The following is a 15,913-nucleotide window of genomic DNA, read 5'->3' on the forward strand; positions in this document are numbered from 1 at the left end:
CACATGCAAACATATACAAAGGGATGGGCAATCTAGGCAGACAATAAATATTTGTCATGATTAACAGAGAAGCCAGTGACTGCCCCATTAGTGCTCAAGCTCAATTGTCCTCGCGGAGGAAAAAGCCAGAGCGGTGATCAGTCAGGATTAACTGTGTTATTAGGGATCAGCCACTAGGCAGCTTGCTTCCACATCATTCTGTATTTGCACTTGATGCGGCACACGGCAGTTCCGCTTGTGACATATTGTGGGAGACGGGGACAGGCAGTGTCTCGCCTCCTGAGGCATTTATGGGGCAGGTCTCCAGGTTGCAATCCAGCAACCCTACCTCAGAGCGTACAGTCTCAGTCCAAAGGATTTAGCCCAGACACTTCCAGCTAAAGGTCCCTAGAGAACTTTGAACAGCCCGCATGTAATGCGAATGATCAATTGACTTCTTTTTCAGACACCACTTCCTTTAGATGAAAGTATCATCTCTTTTGTCTTTTTTTGCAGGAGGGGGATAGACTTACAGGAGGCTGAAGCAAGAAGTTCAACTCGGCTTGCATTTGAATGAGAAACCGTCCAGTTCACACTTTTTGAATCAGCATGCAAGTGGAAACACAGCCATCCTCAGTTCTCAGTTCTCCAAATTTTGTAGGTGCAGTTTCCCAAGCACACAATGTGTACACAGATCAGAGAATCGTAAAATTGTTGGAAGGGACCCTAAGGGCCATCTAGTCCAACCCCCTGCAATGCAGGAATCGCAGCTAATGCATGTATGCATAAAATGCATGCCTGAGTGAATGTCCAAACATGCATTATATTGGAGAAAATTGCTTGTAGAAATGTTTATATGAATCAAAACTGCATACAAACATGTTATCTCTGGGATAAATTCTCACTAAAATGCTGGCAATTTTTTTCCTGAGGATTTTTAAAACAACAACAAATTGCTGTAGAAATGTGAAGAATGGAATTTAAGATTGGAAAACACAAGAAACTGAAGTTGACAGATTCATCCATCCCTAAGCCTCCCCACCCTGCCCCAAAAAACCCCTCCTGTTCCTTCCCCATGGCAGATCCTGTTCTCCACAGGCAGAATCCTTAATACCTGTTGGCCCCTTAGTAGGAAATAGCCAAAGAACAAAGAGAACATTTAAGCATGCCAAAGCTGAGAAAGAAAGAAAGAAAGAAAGAAAGAAAGAAAGAAAGAAAGAAAGAAAGAAAACTACTCAGGAATAGAAATACCAAATAATGACACAAAAAAGAGACCTATCCCAAAATAGATGGATTTCTCAGACTTCAGCTGCTATTTAAAAGGCGGCAGAGAATTGTGTGGGTGTTTGTGTTTACAAACAAAAGGATGCTGCTACTCTAAAAATACAGTCAGATTTATCCAAGCACAACTAACACTGCTAATAGAACAACTCACGCTAATGGGAAGAGTCAGCCCTGCTGAGGCAACACAACGGCGTTTATGTTGACATTAGTAGAGCGGTGCAGAAAAATGGCCCAGAGTACCTTGGCAGAGAGGCAGCAAAAGGGCTAATAAGAGGAGTAATAATTCCCTTGCTCTCTGAAAGCAGTGTACTACTGAATGCAGGTTTGTTTTGTTTAAAGAAAAAGCAGATGGTACAGTCCTCCCAGGAGAGTACTGATTGCAGATGGCTTTGTCAAGGGGAAAGGCAGGGTAGCAAGACCACCACCCTATCCATCAGCCCAATGAGGACCACAAGTGATTTGGGGCAGCACAGAGCCTGCAGGTGCCCAAGCCATCGTGTCACTCCCAGGAGAAATGCGTGGCTCAGGCGTGCTGCATTGAGTGCCGCCTGGCATTTTGTCACTCCACTCAGTGGTGACACCCAGGGCAGCCCGCCCCCACTGCACCCCCTTCCTCCGCCCCTGAGTAGGAGGAAAGACTTGTGGCAAAATGCATCTCCTTTCTGTATTGTTCCTTAACTCTGAAGGGTTTTGATCTGTAATGGGCTCAAGGGACTAAGGCTGCATAGCACCATACATTTAAAGCACCTCTCTCTCTCTCTCTCTCTCTCTCTCTCACTCACTCACTCTCACTCTTCGTTTCTCTCTTTGAGCTATAGTTTAACACACACACACACACACACAGAGAGAGAGAGAGAGAGAGAGAGTGCTACAATTCCCAGCACTTTTAAACTACAATTCCTAGAATTCTTTAGGGATGTCTTATGCTTAAAACGGGACGCAGGCGGCGCTGTGGGTTAAACCACAGAGCCTAAGGCTTGCTCATCAGAAGGTCAGCGGTTTGAATCACTGCGACAGGGTGAGCTCCCGTTGCTTGGTCCCTGCTCCTGCCAACCTAGCAATTCAAAAGCATGTCAAAGTGCAAGTAGATACATAGGTACTGCTCTGGCGGGAAGATAAACGGCATTTCCGTGCGCTGCTATGGTTCGCCAGAAGCGGCTTAGTCATGCTGGCCACATGACCTGGAAGCTGTACGCCGGCTCCCTCGGCCAATAAAGTGAGATGAGTGCCGCAACCTCAGAGTTGGTCACGACTGGACCTAATGGTCAGGGGTCCCTTTATCTTTACCTTATGCTTAAAACACATGTGGTGTCTATACAGCCTCAGAAAAAGTTATTTCCAGATGCATGCCATTCCCAAAATTTTTCAGCCTTGCCTAAGGAAGGTTCTGTTGACCTTTGTTTCAGTTTCTCTGGATATTATTATATTTATTTTTGAGACGGAGAGACCAGATTTGCACACAGTATTATAAACATGGGCCCACAATGGAGCTACAACACTACAGATGCAACATTAGAGATTGATCTTTTGAGAGCTTTAAGGGTACTGGAATTATGCCCCATACTTATTGCATTTTCTGCAGGAAGCATATAAATTATAGATGGAATATATTTGCTATATAAGGAGATGGAGACCTCGGCCTAACAGGGCCTTTGAATCTGCAAACAAGGGGGATTAAAGGTGTCTGTTCATGTGTTTGTTTGATTGTTTGTTTTTTGTTCCTCAGGGAAACAGCCATTGCAAATGTGTTTGCAATGTGAAACAACTGAAATGGTCCTGAACGCGATTCTCCACTTGTCTTTTGTGGCAAAGCAGATGAGGCAACAAACAAACCCAAGAGCACAATTTCTTTACCTTCTTGAAATCATGCTTGTTGCCAAGTTTCCCAGAGGGCGTCATGGTGGTCACTGTGAAATTATTTGGGTCTTCGCAGTCGCGGATTTTGGATTCCTTGATCAGAGAGTCCAGCTTCTTCTTTGCAATGTTCTCCACTCGCTTCCGATTGGTCGAGGCCTGCAGGTAAGAAGGGGGAGGCTGGGGGTTAAGACACACAGGAGAGCTGGACTCTTGGATTCCAGCCCAAAGCCTACTAAAACGTTACAGAAATGTTAAATGAAAAGGAAACAGACTACGGCAAGCTCTACATTTGCTCAAAATAAACTACATGCCAAGACTGGATCGGTAGTCTCATGGGACATATCCACACTACAAACAGATGCTGGTTTTACACAATCATTGCTTCCCCCAAGGAATCCTGGGAAATGTTGTTTGGTTGAAGGTGCTGAGCACCCTCTGTTTGAGATCCCCAGCCCTCCTTCCCAGGGAATGACTGGTAACTCAGTTTGAGTCTGCAGCATGGATATAGCCCCATGATTTCTACACTGGGCAGCAAAGTTATCATTCTATTCCTCTTTGCTAGAATGATAGAATTCTTCTTGATACCCAGGAGAGGTATTCTGAAGTGCCCTCAACAAGACAAATTCCTTTGGTGGAAAAGTGCCTCAAATGTGTTGTCTGTGATCAAACAGAGTGATGTTGTTGAAAGGAAAAGCGAAAAGCACATATTTTTAAGAATACTTTGCAAAACTGAAAAGGAACAAAAAAAAAAAAGGTGGAGGGAGGAAACTACTGTTAGCAACAAGAACAACTTTGACGAGACATGCTTTGTTACCAAGCCACTAGTGTTCTTCCCGGAACAGAAGGAAACCTTAGCAGACTCATCGTCGTACAGTTTTTCCAAGGCTTAAATCACTTGCAAGGGAGCCAAATACTAGCCATTAAAGGTAGCTGGACCCATAGAGAGAAAAATTGTGATTGAGATAGAGGTGGCCAAGGGTACTCGATGTGGAACCTATCATATGTCAATGGTAGGTAGGTCATAATTCAGTGTAAAAGAGAAATATGCTGAACATATACACAGTGAAAGGCTTAGGGTTCCCCATCCCTTTAAAATGCAATCCCATGTATGCTTACCCAGAAGTAAGTCCTACTTCAATGGGGCTCCCTCACTTAAAAGCGTAGTTGCAGACTCTGTTTTTTTAAACCATTTTAATATACAGTTAGGTGCGAGGCAAATCAGAAATTCAGCACCAAGTCCCTGTCAATCATCTCAGAATCTTTGCATTCATTGACCAACATAGGGTATCCTTAGTCCTCCATTGGTATTATGGAACTGGTGATTCAGATCCAACTCAGAGCACCACGGCTATTCTTATTACAGTGGTACCTCAGGTTACAGACGCTTCAGGTTACAGACTCCGCTAACCCAGAAATAGTACCTTGGGTTAAGAACTTTGCTTCAGGATGAGAACAGAAATTGTGCGGCAGTGGCACAGCGGGAGGCCCCATTAGCTAAAGTGGTACCTCAGGTTAAGAACAGTTTCAGATTAAGAACAGACTTCTTAACCCGAGGTACCACTGTATTTAGATAGCATCTCCAGAGCAATCAAAACACTCCATATGCACAATATTTGTTTTAGACAGGAAAGTGGTCCAAGTATGTCTCACCCAATATATTAACCACCACCTTGAGGATCCTTACGCAAAGACAACAGCTCTATCCATTTATGAGGAGGAAGAATTAGAAGGCTTGTGGGAACCCTTGAGGTTTGAAGTAGTACCAAAAATCTTTAGAAAAATAATGTAAGAGAACACACATGTACATAAGCACCCTTCCCCCACTATAAAACAAACCCAGTCCAGTGAGGAATGAGGTTGTTCAATTGTCAGATGATGTTGAGAAATGGGGCGGTGAAAATAGGGAAGGGGAATGGAATGGGATCTTTAAAATGACATGGCTGGCTCAATGAACAGCAGCACTCCACATCAGCATTTGAGTTTTCTCTTAATCCATGTAAGTGGGATCTGAAGCAAACAGACTCCACTTAGATGTATTAAGAGCAAACTCAAATTATGAGATATGCTGGCTGTGTAGCCCAAACAGGGTTATTGAGAAACAAAAGGGATGCTCAGAATGCTTGAAGGACCCCCAAACTTTCCAAAAGTACAAAAACTCTTTTTTGGGGGGGGTGGGGGTGGAACAGCCAATAAAAACGGTGAATGCTCTGTGGTCACAGAATGATGAATGTCTGCTGGGATGGAGAATGGGATATCGGGCAGGGGAACAGAATGGAGTGTCCTGGATATGGGCTGAGCCAGCTGGCTGCAATATCAAGCAGGAACACTCCAAACAGCAACTTTCTTGCAGCAGGTCCCACATGTAATAAATAGAATCTTGTATTTTTGTCCACAAAAGAGAGACTGAGAGACAGAATCATATAGGGAATGCTTTGAGCTCTCAGAAAAAAGTATCTTCTAAAAGCATAGTATTCTGGTCTATTTCTGGAGCTTCTTTGTAGATTATGCGTTAAAACTTTCCCCACAAAAACAGGGTTGGAAGCCACCCTGGGATCACTTTTCACTGCAGAATTTATTCAGAAATAGACTTACAATGTCATTCTCCTACTTTACTGATATCTGCCCGGCAGTGAGCCAGGCCCCCAAATTTCAGGCACGTCACTGCAGTTTTCACTCTGCAAATAATATTTTTTAAACAAAACCACACAGACAAAAATGCCAAGAAAACCAAGTGAATCTTCCAAATGGAGTATATGCTTAAAAGAAACAAGGAAGGAAAACAGGCAGTGTTAACTTACTGGGGTAAAATAGAGAGTCTGATGTGGTGTTTTGAGCCCAAATCAACCCAGGCAAGGAATTCTAGTGCCCTTCTCCTGACACTACACACATGGCTTTGTTTTCGGACACTTTACAATCCTGAAACATGTGTGAATTGACTTTGGCTAGAAAAAATATACCATAAACTGTATTTATCAGTTTCATTTTACCCAGTGTTGATTTTCTACTACACTGGAAGTTGTGCAGGGTAGAAAACGACCTCATAAAATTGCCTGGTTTTCGACTTCCTTGGAAGAGGGTTAAATGGCATATGATGCACAGTAGGAATATGTGTGCATCTTTCCTGCCTGTTGGCTCTAACTTCCAAGCAACTTGCACCTTCAGAAGAAGACAGCCTATGCTTTCTTAATTAGCCACCGAATGGGGATTAATGGTATCAAAATATCAGCTGTCAGTTTCCATGCTTTCAAAGTGCCGTTCAAGAGAAGGGCCTGTCAAACGCATCTGGAAACCCAGATGTTGCTTGCATAAAGTTTTGGTTTGTTTGTTTTTTTCTCTTTTTAAAGCAGATGAAACAAATTGAAAGCTAATGAAGACAAAGATGCAACACAAAGTGAAGGTCCCTGCTCCGGCTTTTTAAAAAAATATAATTTAAACAAAATCAAAAGGAAACATTAATACAATACAGATGGGCCCCTTCAGAAGGAATGAAGATTTCTCCTCCCTTAGTTTCGTCTTCCCAACTTTCCTCCAAGACTTTTTCTTTTCTTTTTCTGTGGGGGGTGGGAAGGGGAGAAAGGAAAATGAAATTTCATCTCCTCTCCTCTCCTTGCTAAAGGCTGGTGCTTGAGTGAAGCCCAGGAAGATTTGCAGCAGGCAAATGGCAACAGATTCAATTGGGTTAAGTACTGATTTTCTATAGTGTTTGCGCAAGCTATTGAGAAAACAGACAAAATTACTTTCTACTCCGAGGTGCTTCTAGGGCTTGAACCTCATGCTGGCATTTTTAGCCTAGTGAGCAACCTGGGAGGGGGTTCCTCACACAGTTGCAGCCTTGCAAGTCAGACAAAGGGAGCTGTCCAGAAGGAGGAGGTCCTGATGCTAAGCAGTGGGGAAGCTCTCCAGAAGGCTCCTAGGTTAGGAGCCTTGGAGGCTCTTGAGTCACCAGTTTCCAGTCCATAACTGGAAGTTTAAGCCAAGGATGGAGAAGCTGTGCTCCTCCAGATGTTGCTAGACAGCAGCTCTTATGAGCCCAGCATGGCCAATAGTCAAGAATCATGGGGATTCCAGCCCAGCAACATTTAGATGGCCACAGGTCCCTTGCCCTGGTGCTGAAGTACTTGGCCTGGCTACGCCCATCCTTCCACACGCACCATAAGAACATAGGAATACCCTGCTGGATCACAGGTTGCAGCCTCTACCCTCCATGAATTTGTCCAGTCCTCTTTTAAAGCCATCCAAAAGTTGGTGGCTATTGCTGCTTCCTGGTCTGTGTGACTCCCACCATTTACGGTAACTATGCACTGCATGAAGAAGGACTTCCTTTCATCCATCTTGAACCTTCCAGCATTCATGGTCCTGATCATGTTTATGGCCAGGCTTCTTTCTTCCAGATTTGTATGACTTGGAACGCCTCCTGCAAGCACTTTGTCCTGCCAAGAACAGTTATCAGTTCGCACAGGATGTGAGCCCGTTGCTCAGATGTGTGGCTCGTATCCACCAGCAGCCATTTGTCCAAGTTTGTGGCCCCAGTTTTATGGAACTTCCTTCCACTATAGGTCAGCCAGCAACCCCCTCCCTGGCAAACATCTGGCATCTATTGAAGATGTTTCTTTTGATCCCACCAGGCATTTTAAACTGAATTCTGATATTATAGTTTAAACTGATTTTTATTATCATCGTTATAAAGCCGCTTGTACACCACTTAGCAACCATTGTTATTAAGCAGTATATTAATGGTTGGAATAAATAATATTTAAACAAAGTGCACCTGTGTGAGACAGAACGATGGCCTGAGTTTTAACCGGTCTCTGATCAGGAACAGGTGCATGTTTTGTTTGGATTTAGCACAATTTGAGTTTCATAGTTTTGCTGAGTATTTTAATGTTCCAATGTGATAGGACCACAACACCACCACCCAGTATCTCTCTCACCCACCCCACCCCTGTTTCAGCACAACTGTGGTTTGGTAACGCAGCAATTTTCTACACTGCTTCAAAGCTAAGCAGGCTATAACTCTATGACTGACAATCTGCTTTTACCATACCTTCCACTTTGAAAGGGTGCAATGGGTCAGGAAAGAAAAGGAGACAAAAAGTCATCAGAGGGAACATCAGACATCACAAAAGAACTGATAGCTGGGTTGACAAGGTCTAAAAGAAGCCCCCGCCTCCAGTACAGCGCAGGTCTAAAAAGTTTGTCCTCCAAGGAAACACTCAGGAGAACCCAGAGGCAAAACTTTTCCTGGACTGTTATCACTGCACCTTTGAATAGCACCCCACAGAACCCCCCCCCCCGAAGAAATCTACCACATAGGAAAAACAGCATGTCAAGGAGACAGTAGAATGGAACCCTTTTTAAAATATCTGTGGTGAAGTATTGTTTTTCTTCTGAAAAATGCAAACATTCAAACAGGCAACCTTTAGCAGTCCAGGAAATGCTGGATACTTTGGATAAGAGCATGGCAGTGGCACAGTGCAAAGTGGGCAGGTAGTATGGGCTAGTGGCTTGAGTGTTTGACTGGCTAAGCACGTGGCATGTAGTTCACAGGGACATATTGCCATAGTAAATCTCTTTCACCATGATCTACAGCCTTGGATCACCATGAGAACACCACTTTCCTCCTAGCAAATCTTCTGGAGGGGGAGGCGGTTTGTGTGTGTGTGTGTGTGTGTGTGTGTTTAAGTCTGGAGTGGTGTGTCTGTGAAGAGGGTTCTTGTGGGGTAAGATGTGTGGGGTGTTTCAGTAGGGCATGCCATTTATCCCTGTGGATAGCTCAGTTGGTAGAGCATGAGACTTTTGATCCCAGGGCCATGGGTTCGAGCAATAGTTTCCCTACATTGCAGGGGGTTGGACTAGATGGCCCTCATGGTCCCATCCAACTTTACACCATAAAAGGTAGGGTGTTCTTCACAGCTAACAAAGCACCCCACCCCAATTCCTGCAGAAACACCTTTACTCAGCTTTAACACTGGTAAATGTTATGCACTAGATCAGTCCCAACTCCACTCTGCACCAACTTTTGCATTAAGGGCCCCCTTCTGCATTGTAATACTTACATCTCCATTCATCAGTTTACAGTCATCTTCCATCTCATCTGCGCTGTCCTCATCAGACACTTCTCCTTCCTCTACATCTTCGCTAATGTTAGCTGGAAGTTTCTTCCCCTGGGAGGCAAAAGCATAATTAAGCTGCACAAACTAGAAATAAGAATCAATACAAAGCACTGTATTGATGGCATCTTAGCCAAGTGAGCATTAAAAAAAAAAAATCACAGAAAGATACATGCACAGATTCATTTCTTGCATTTTTATTCGATTTAAGAAGCTCAGGGTCCATTTAAGGAGTTCAGGGTAAAGGACGCGGGTGGCGCTGTGGGTTAAACCACAGAGCCTAGGACTTGCTGATCGAAAGGTCGGTGGTTCGAATCCCCGCGACGGGGTGAGCTCCCGTTGCTCAGTTCCAGCTCCTGCCCACCTAGCAGTTCAAAAGCACATCAAAGTGCAAGTAGATAAATAGGTACCACTCTCCAGCAGGAAGGTAAACGGCGTTCCGTGTGCTGCACTGGTGCTGGCTCGCCAGCTGCGGCTTAGTCACGCTGGCCACGTGACCCGGAAGCTGTCTTCGGATAAGTGCCGGCTCCCGGCCTCTTGAGCGAGATGAATGCGCAACCCTAGAGTCGGTCACGACTGGACCTGTTGGTCAGGGGTACCTTTACCTTTTTTAAGGAGCTCAGGGTAGTACACTCAGATAAGTCCATCTCCCTTATTTCATCTTTACCACAACCCTGTCATGTAAGCATGCCACTGTTTGGGCAGAACATAATTTATAGCTGCTCCATTTGGGCACCAAAAAAGCAACATCTTCTAATAATGTTTGTGTCATTTTGAAGAGCCAAAACTTTGACCAAGGCCCAGGTTGCTCTGATACCAATGCCTCAAAATGGAGGAGTCCAAAGCAGGCAGGGTAATATATATTTATTGACTGATAATCTTCACAGCCACCAAATCCTTTAAAAAAGGGCTGAACGACCTGAGGTGCTGGGTTATCCATTATGAGTGAAGAATCATCCCAGGTACTTATCAGAAGCTCCATCTAAATGAATCGCTTCAAAGATGGGAGAATTTCTTCAAGAGAGCTGCCATTGATCTCTCGCACTTGAAAATTCAATCGTCTATAAATGGCCACCGCCAGGAGCAGACTGGATGAAAATGCTTGGTGAAAGTTAACTGAACAATGTCAAGCTCTGTGTGGTATACACAGGGAGAATAGAGAGCATAGGTGCAGAATCTTGATGTCCTTGATGTCCCAACCAACCCCAACCAGCATGCTAAGTGGGCTGAGTTGACACACATGTTTCAGTCCAGCAATATCTGGTGGGCCACATATCCCACAGTCCTGTCCCTACCAGCCAAAGTGACTGTGTTCTGCCTCCACTGCCATAGGCAGCAAGCCTCTGAGTATATCCGTGCCTGGGAATCACAAGAGGGGAGAGTGCTGATGCACTCAGCTCCTATAGGCACCTGACTGGCCACTATAGGGACAGATGCTGCACTAGATGGGCCATTGGCCTGATCCAGCAGCCTCCTTATGATGGAAATCCATTCCCAGTAAGGTAAAGGTAAAGGACCCCTGGATGGTTAAGTCCAGTCGAAGGTGACTATGTGGTGCTCATCTCGCTTTCAGGCTGAGGGGGCCAGCGTTTGTCCACAGACAGCTTTCCGTGTCATGTGGCCACCATGACTAAACCACTTCTGGCGAAATGGAACACCGTGATGGAAGCCAGAGTGCACAGAAATGCCATTTACCTTCCGCCGGAGTGATACCTATTTATCTACTTGCAGTGCTTTCGAACTGATAGGTTGGCAGGAGCTGGGACAGAGCAATGGGAGCCAACCTGCCGATCGGCAAGCCCAAGAGGCTCAGTGGTTTAGACCACAGCGCCACCCATGTCCTCCCAGTAAGAGTATGCACTGACCACAAGATTCATTTTAGACCTCAATTTGGCACTATGGGAAACAGTCCGATTCTGTCTTGGGAGGCTGACCAATTTGATCCAGGTCCAAATCTCAGTTTAAAAAAAACTAAGTTGTGTGCCTCCCCATTCACTATGGGGTGGTGGTGTTATTACGGGGGGTTATTATATTATTATTGTTGTTGTTATTACTACTGCTGCTTAAAAAAAAAAGCTCTAAGTTTTCTTATAACAGCTATAAGTTTGAAGCAAGCTTGTTTTCTCCTGCTCTGGAGCGTAGGACTCAAACCAATGACTTGGAGTTACAAGAAAGGAGATTCCGACTAATCATCAGGAAAAACCTTCGGATAGTAAGAGCTGTTCAACAGTGGAAAAGTCTTCCTTGCAAGGTTATGGACTTTCCTCCTTCCTTGGAGGCTTTTAAGCAGAGGGTGGGTGGCCATTGGTCACGGATACTTTGGCTGAGATTCCTGCATTGCAGAGGGTTGAGCTGGATGACCCTTGAGGTCCCTTTCCAACACTATAATTCTATTATTCCTTTTGGCACAGTCAGATAACATCTTAAGTCATAATAGCCTCTCACAGTGGATAAAGGTAAAGGGACCCCTGACCGTTAGGTCCAGTCTCAGACAACTCTGGGGTTGCAGCGCTCATCTTGCTTTATTGGCTGAGGGAGCCGACGTACAGCTTCTGGGTCATGTGGCCAGCATGACTAAGCCACTTCTGGAGAACCAGAGCAGCGCACAAAAACGCCGTTTACCTTCCCGTCGGAGTGGTACCTATTTATCTACTTGCATAAGAAGTGCTTTTGAACTGCTAGGTTGGCAGGGGCAGGGACCAAGCAACGGGAGCTAACCCCCTTGCAGGATTCGAACCACCAACCTTCTAATTGGCAAGCCCTAGGCTCTGTGCTTTAACCCACAGCGCCACCTGTGGATAAAGCCCAACAAATGGCAGACAAACAGATCCATCAGGTTTGGGGCCAAGACTTTTTTTTTTAAGACTCCAGGGCTGTAACCAGCAATGCTGACCCTCTGTTGCTGGCCGAATTTTTTTATATGGGGGTGGGGAGGCTAAATGGGAGAAACTTCTATAATGTCTGTCCAGCAGCTGATTTTGCAGTTGAGTGCCTGTTAAAGAAGGTTTTGCCTGAAAATTAACCTGTGCTGTGAAATATTCAGGTTTGTCAAGTATTTTGATTTGAATGCTCCATATATATTTTTTACTTTGGAAAAAAATAGATAACCATGACTAACAGGGCATAGTTAAGGCTATATAAAAAAGAGAAATTCTCCTCTGTTAGCATGACAGTGTCACTATGTGCTCAGAATGTCAGAGGGCTTAATAGCCTCTTATGCATGTATCTTGGGGCAACAATATGAATTCCATGTGCGTACCCCCACTCTCCAAACCAGGGCTCTGCTAAGGTACAGTTCCCAAGATTTTATTTTGCAGGGAGGAGTCACGACAGCTAGAACCTGCATAAGAACTTGTGTTGGCAGCAGAGTAGATGTGAAAAAGACCTACGTCTGTACTTTGAGTCTTTGTTTCATACCTTAAAGGCCACAGCCTTCTATTTCAGGGCTAGCTTCTTCCAGGTAACATCACAGCTCATATCCGTCTCAAACAGCCCTCCCACAGTGATGCAAAGCATATAGTGTTTGATAGTTTAGAGATCTTTTGTTTTGCTTCTGCTCTGCATCTAAAAATGTCTTTGGCATTTGTGATGGGTTATTTGTTTTACAAATTTATAAACGGCTTCACAGCCAACGTGGTGTACAAGGAGATGAAATAGAAATATTACAACCTCCCCCAAAAGAATGAAAAAAAATATTCTTACATACTATAAACAATTCCTAGGAATGTGCAATTAATATTTCACAAATGACTGGGTCACAAAATGGGGTGGTGGGGATCAGTGATTGCCTAAACATCAGGATGCTGGGCACCAAATTTCAGCTTGTAATTGATTCCAGAGGGCTGGAGCTACGAGACTTAAAAGCCCACTCTCAAGTACAGGCTAAGTGCACCGCTAGGGCATGTGGTATGCTCAGGAAAACAATTGCTAGACACACAGATATGGGGTGAGGTGATCCCATAGGTAACCTCGACTTAAGTTGCTTAGGGCTTTAAATGCTAAAAGCAAAACCCTTGAACTGCACCCAACAGCTTAGTGTTTGCTACAGCAGCTCTCTCAATGGAGGTGCTATGGGACTTCCTTGTCAGCAACCTGGCTGCAGCCCTAACTAAAATTTTAAACAACCTCTTTCTTATTAGGATGTCATATAAAGGTAAAGGAACCCCTGACCATTAGGTCCAGCCGTGGCTGACTCTGGGGTTGTGGCGCTCATCTTGCTTTACTGGCCGAGGGAGCCAGCATACAGCTTCCGGGTCATGTGGCCAGCATGACTAAGCCGCTTCTGGCGAACCAGAGCAGCGCACAGAAACACAGTTTGCCTTCCCGCCGGAAGTATTTATCTACTTGAGAGCCAGTGTGGTGTAGTGGCTAAGAGCGGTAGTCACGTAATCTGGGAAACCGGGTTCGTGTCTCCGCTCCTCCACATGCAGCTTCTGGGTGACCTTGGGCCAGTCACACTTCTGTGAAGTCTCTCAGCCCCACTCACCTCACAGAGTGTTTGTTGTGGGGGAGGAAGGGAAAGGAGAATGTTAGCCGCTTTGAGACTCCTGAAGGGGAGTGAAAGGCGGGATATCAAATCCAAACTCTTCTTCTACTTGCACTTTGTGGTGCTTTCAAACTGCTAGGTTGGCAGGAGCAGGTACCGAGCAACGGGAGCTCACCCTGTTGTGGGGATTTGAACCGCCAACCTTCTGATCAGCAAGTCCTAGGCTCTGTGGTTTAACCCATAGCACCACCCATGTCCCCAAGGATGTCATACACCCCCCAAAAAAAAAGCCCCAGTACCTTTGGTTAACACTGAATGCCATCTTCATTTGCAAGCTCTTGCCCAGATACTATAATTTAATTTAGCTTGTAAACTTACTATAGTAAGACTGAAGAGACGATGAGACTTATCATTATATCTAAGAGCTTTGGTGCAGAGTGGGTGGGGAATCAGCTGAGATTTATGGGAAGGCCAAATTGGTGCTACTGTTGAGAAGATTCCAGCTGAGTCCTAGTTACAGTAGACTAGTGTTCCCCAAACCAGGAATGTTTTGGACTACAATTCCCATCACCCCAACTATTGGTGATGCTGGTGGCTCTGGTGGGAGTTGTAGTCCAAGAAATCTGGGGGGGGGGCTCCAGGTTGGGGACAGCAGCCAGAGACACCCTTCTGCCCAAAATAGTAAGGAGCTGCAGGAGTGCCTAGACTACCTCAAGCTTCACAAATCGAATTCACCTCTGCAATGAGGCTGCATTTTAATGTTGTATTTTAATCTTGTTTTTAAGTTGTATTTTAATCAGTTGTTTTTATACCTGGTGTTAGCCGCCCTGAGCCCAGTCTTGGCTGGGGAGGGCAGGGTATAAATTATTATTGTTATTATTATTATTATTTATTATTATTATTAATGGACAAAGTGAACATAGCTGCAAAACCAAATTGGCCCCCATTCTCAGGCACTGGGAACATTTGAGCCAACATTTAGCCTGGCCAATAGGCGAAGCTTTTTCCATTTCCAGTTACAGATAGGTAGCCGTGTTGGTCTGCCATAGTCAAAATAAAAAAAATCCTTCCTGTAGCACCTTAAAGACCAACTAAGTTAGTTCTTGGTATGAGCTTTCGTGTGCATGCACACTTCTTCAGATACACACATCTGAAGAAGTGTGCATGCACACGAAAGCTCATACCAAGAACTAACTTAGTTGGTCTTTAAGGTGCTACTGGAAGGAATTTTTTTACTTTTTCCATTTGATATATTAACTCACTGCCTCCTAAACCCCACCACCACCACCCCCAAAAAATCCAGAGGGTACTTCACTTGCTGCCCTCAAATGTCTATCAAAATGTCAGGCAGCTTGCAAAGAGAGTTAAACAATAACACCAACAACCTTTGCCACCACTCCAGGGGATATTCCATTCAACAACTTCACCAGCTAGCCGTAACAAAAGGATGGAGGCAATGAGGACTGCTTGGCCGGCACGTAGGAGAGTAACGAGAGGGGAAGCTACAACGGCAGCACTTCGACTGGCTCTCCTGAGGCTAACTTCACAAGCTTCATGCTACATGCCATTAGAGTTTGATTGATGTTAGGAGGATTCCGGAGAGACACTGGCAGTTCAGGCACAGTCAACCATGGTTATTCATTTAGACACGCACAAACCTTTGCTGGGTCTACACTGGCTGCAGCCACAGCAAAGAGGAGCGGCCGAGGCACACACTGTGAATCTTAAAATTTGGAGTAGTCTCGGGCTGGAAGATGGCCTGATACTGAGGCTTCCATTCACACACAGACATTGGAAGAAATCTAAGCAAAAGTGTGTCTCTGTGTATATACATATAGTAATAGTCACATAGCCAGTGTTGCTTAAGAATTCTAAGAAACCAAAAAAATCAGTTACAGATAGGTAGCCGTGTTGGTCTGCCATAGTCAAAATAAAAAAATTCCTTCCTGTAGCACCTTAAAGACCAACTAAGTTAGTTCTTGGTATAAGCTTTCGTGTGCATGCACACTTGTATCTGTGTATCTGAAGAAGTGTGCATGCACACGAAAGCTTATACCAAGAACTAACTTAGTTGGTCTTTAAGATGCTACAAAAAAATCAGTGCAGTTTTGAAAGGTTCAACCCACCACCTTGATTCAAAACAGCTTGTAATTGCAAAATGTGGTTATTTTATCTTAATATAGTGTATAACTGACAG

The 15,913-nt window shown here is 44.6% G+C and overlaps 1 protein-coding gene across 5 annotated transcripts in view; it reads right to left on the bottom strand.

The window, feature by feature from the left end:
• The window catches only part of PLCH2 (phospholipase C eta 2), a 300,920-nt gene that overhangs the window by 53,471 nt on the left and 231,536 nt on the right, over positions 1–15,913 (bottom strand). For all 5 annotated transcript variants that reach the window (XM_082229783.1, XM_082229780.1, XM_082229782.1 and 2 more), the window contains exons 10-11: positions 9,177–9,284; positions 3,118–3,276 (exon numbers count right to left, since the gene is read on the bottom strand). In XM_082229783.1, coding sequence (XP_082085909.1) covers positions 3,118–3,276; positions 9,177–9,284 — 267 coding nt within the window. The remainder of the gene's footprint in view (positions 1–3,117; positions 3,277–9,176; positions 9,285–15,913) is intronic.

This window comes from Podarcis vaucheri (assembly GCF_965113315.1).
Source record: "Podarcis vaucheri genome assembly, chromosome: 7".
NCBI lineage: Eukaryota > Metazoa > Chordata > Lepidosauria > Squamata > Lacertidae > Podarcis > Podarcis vaucheri.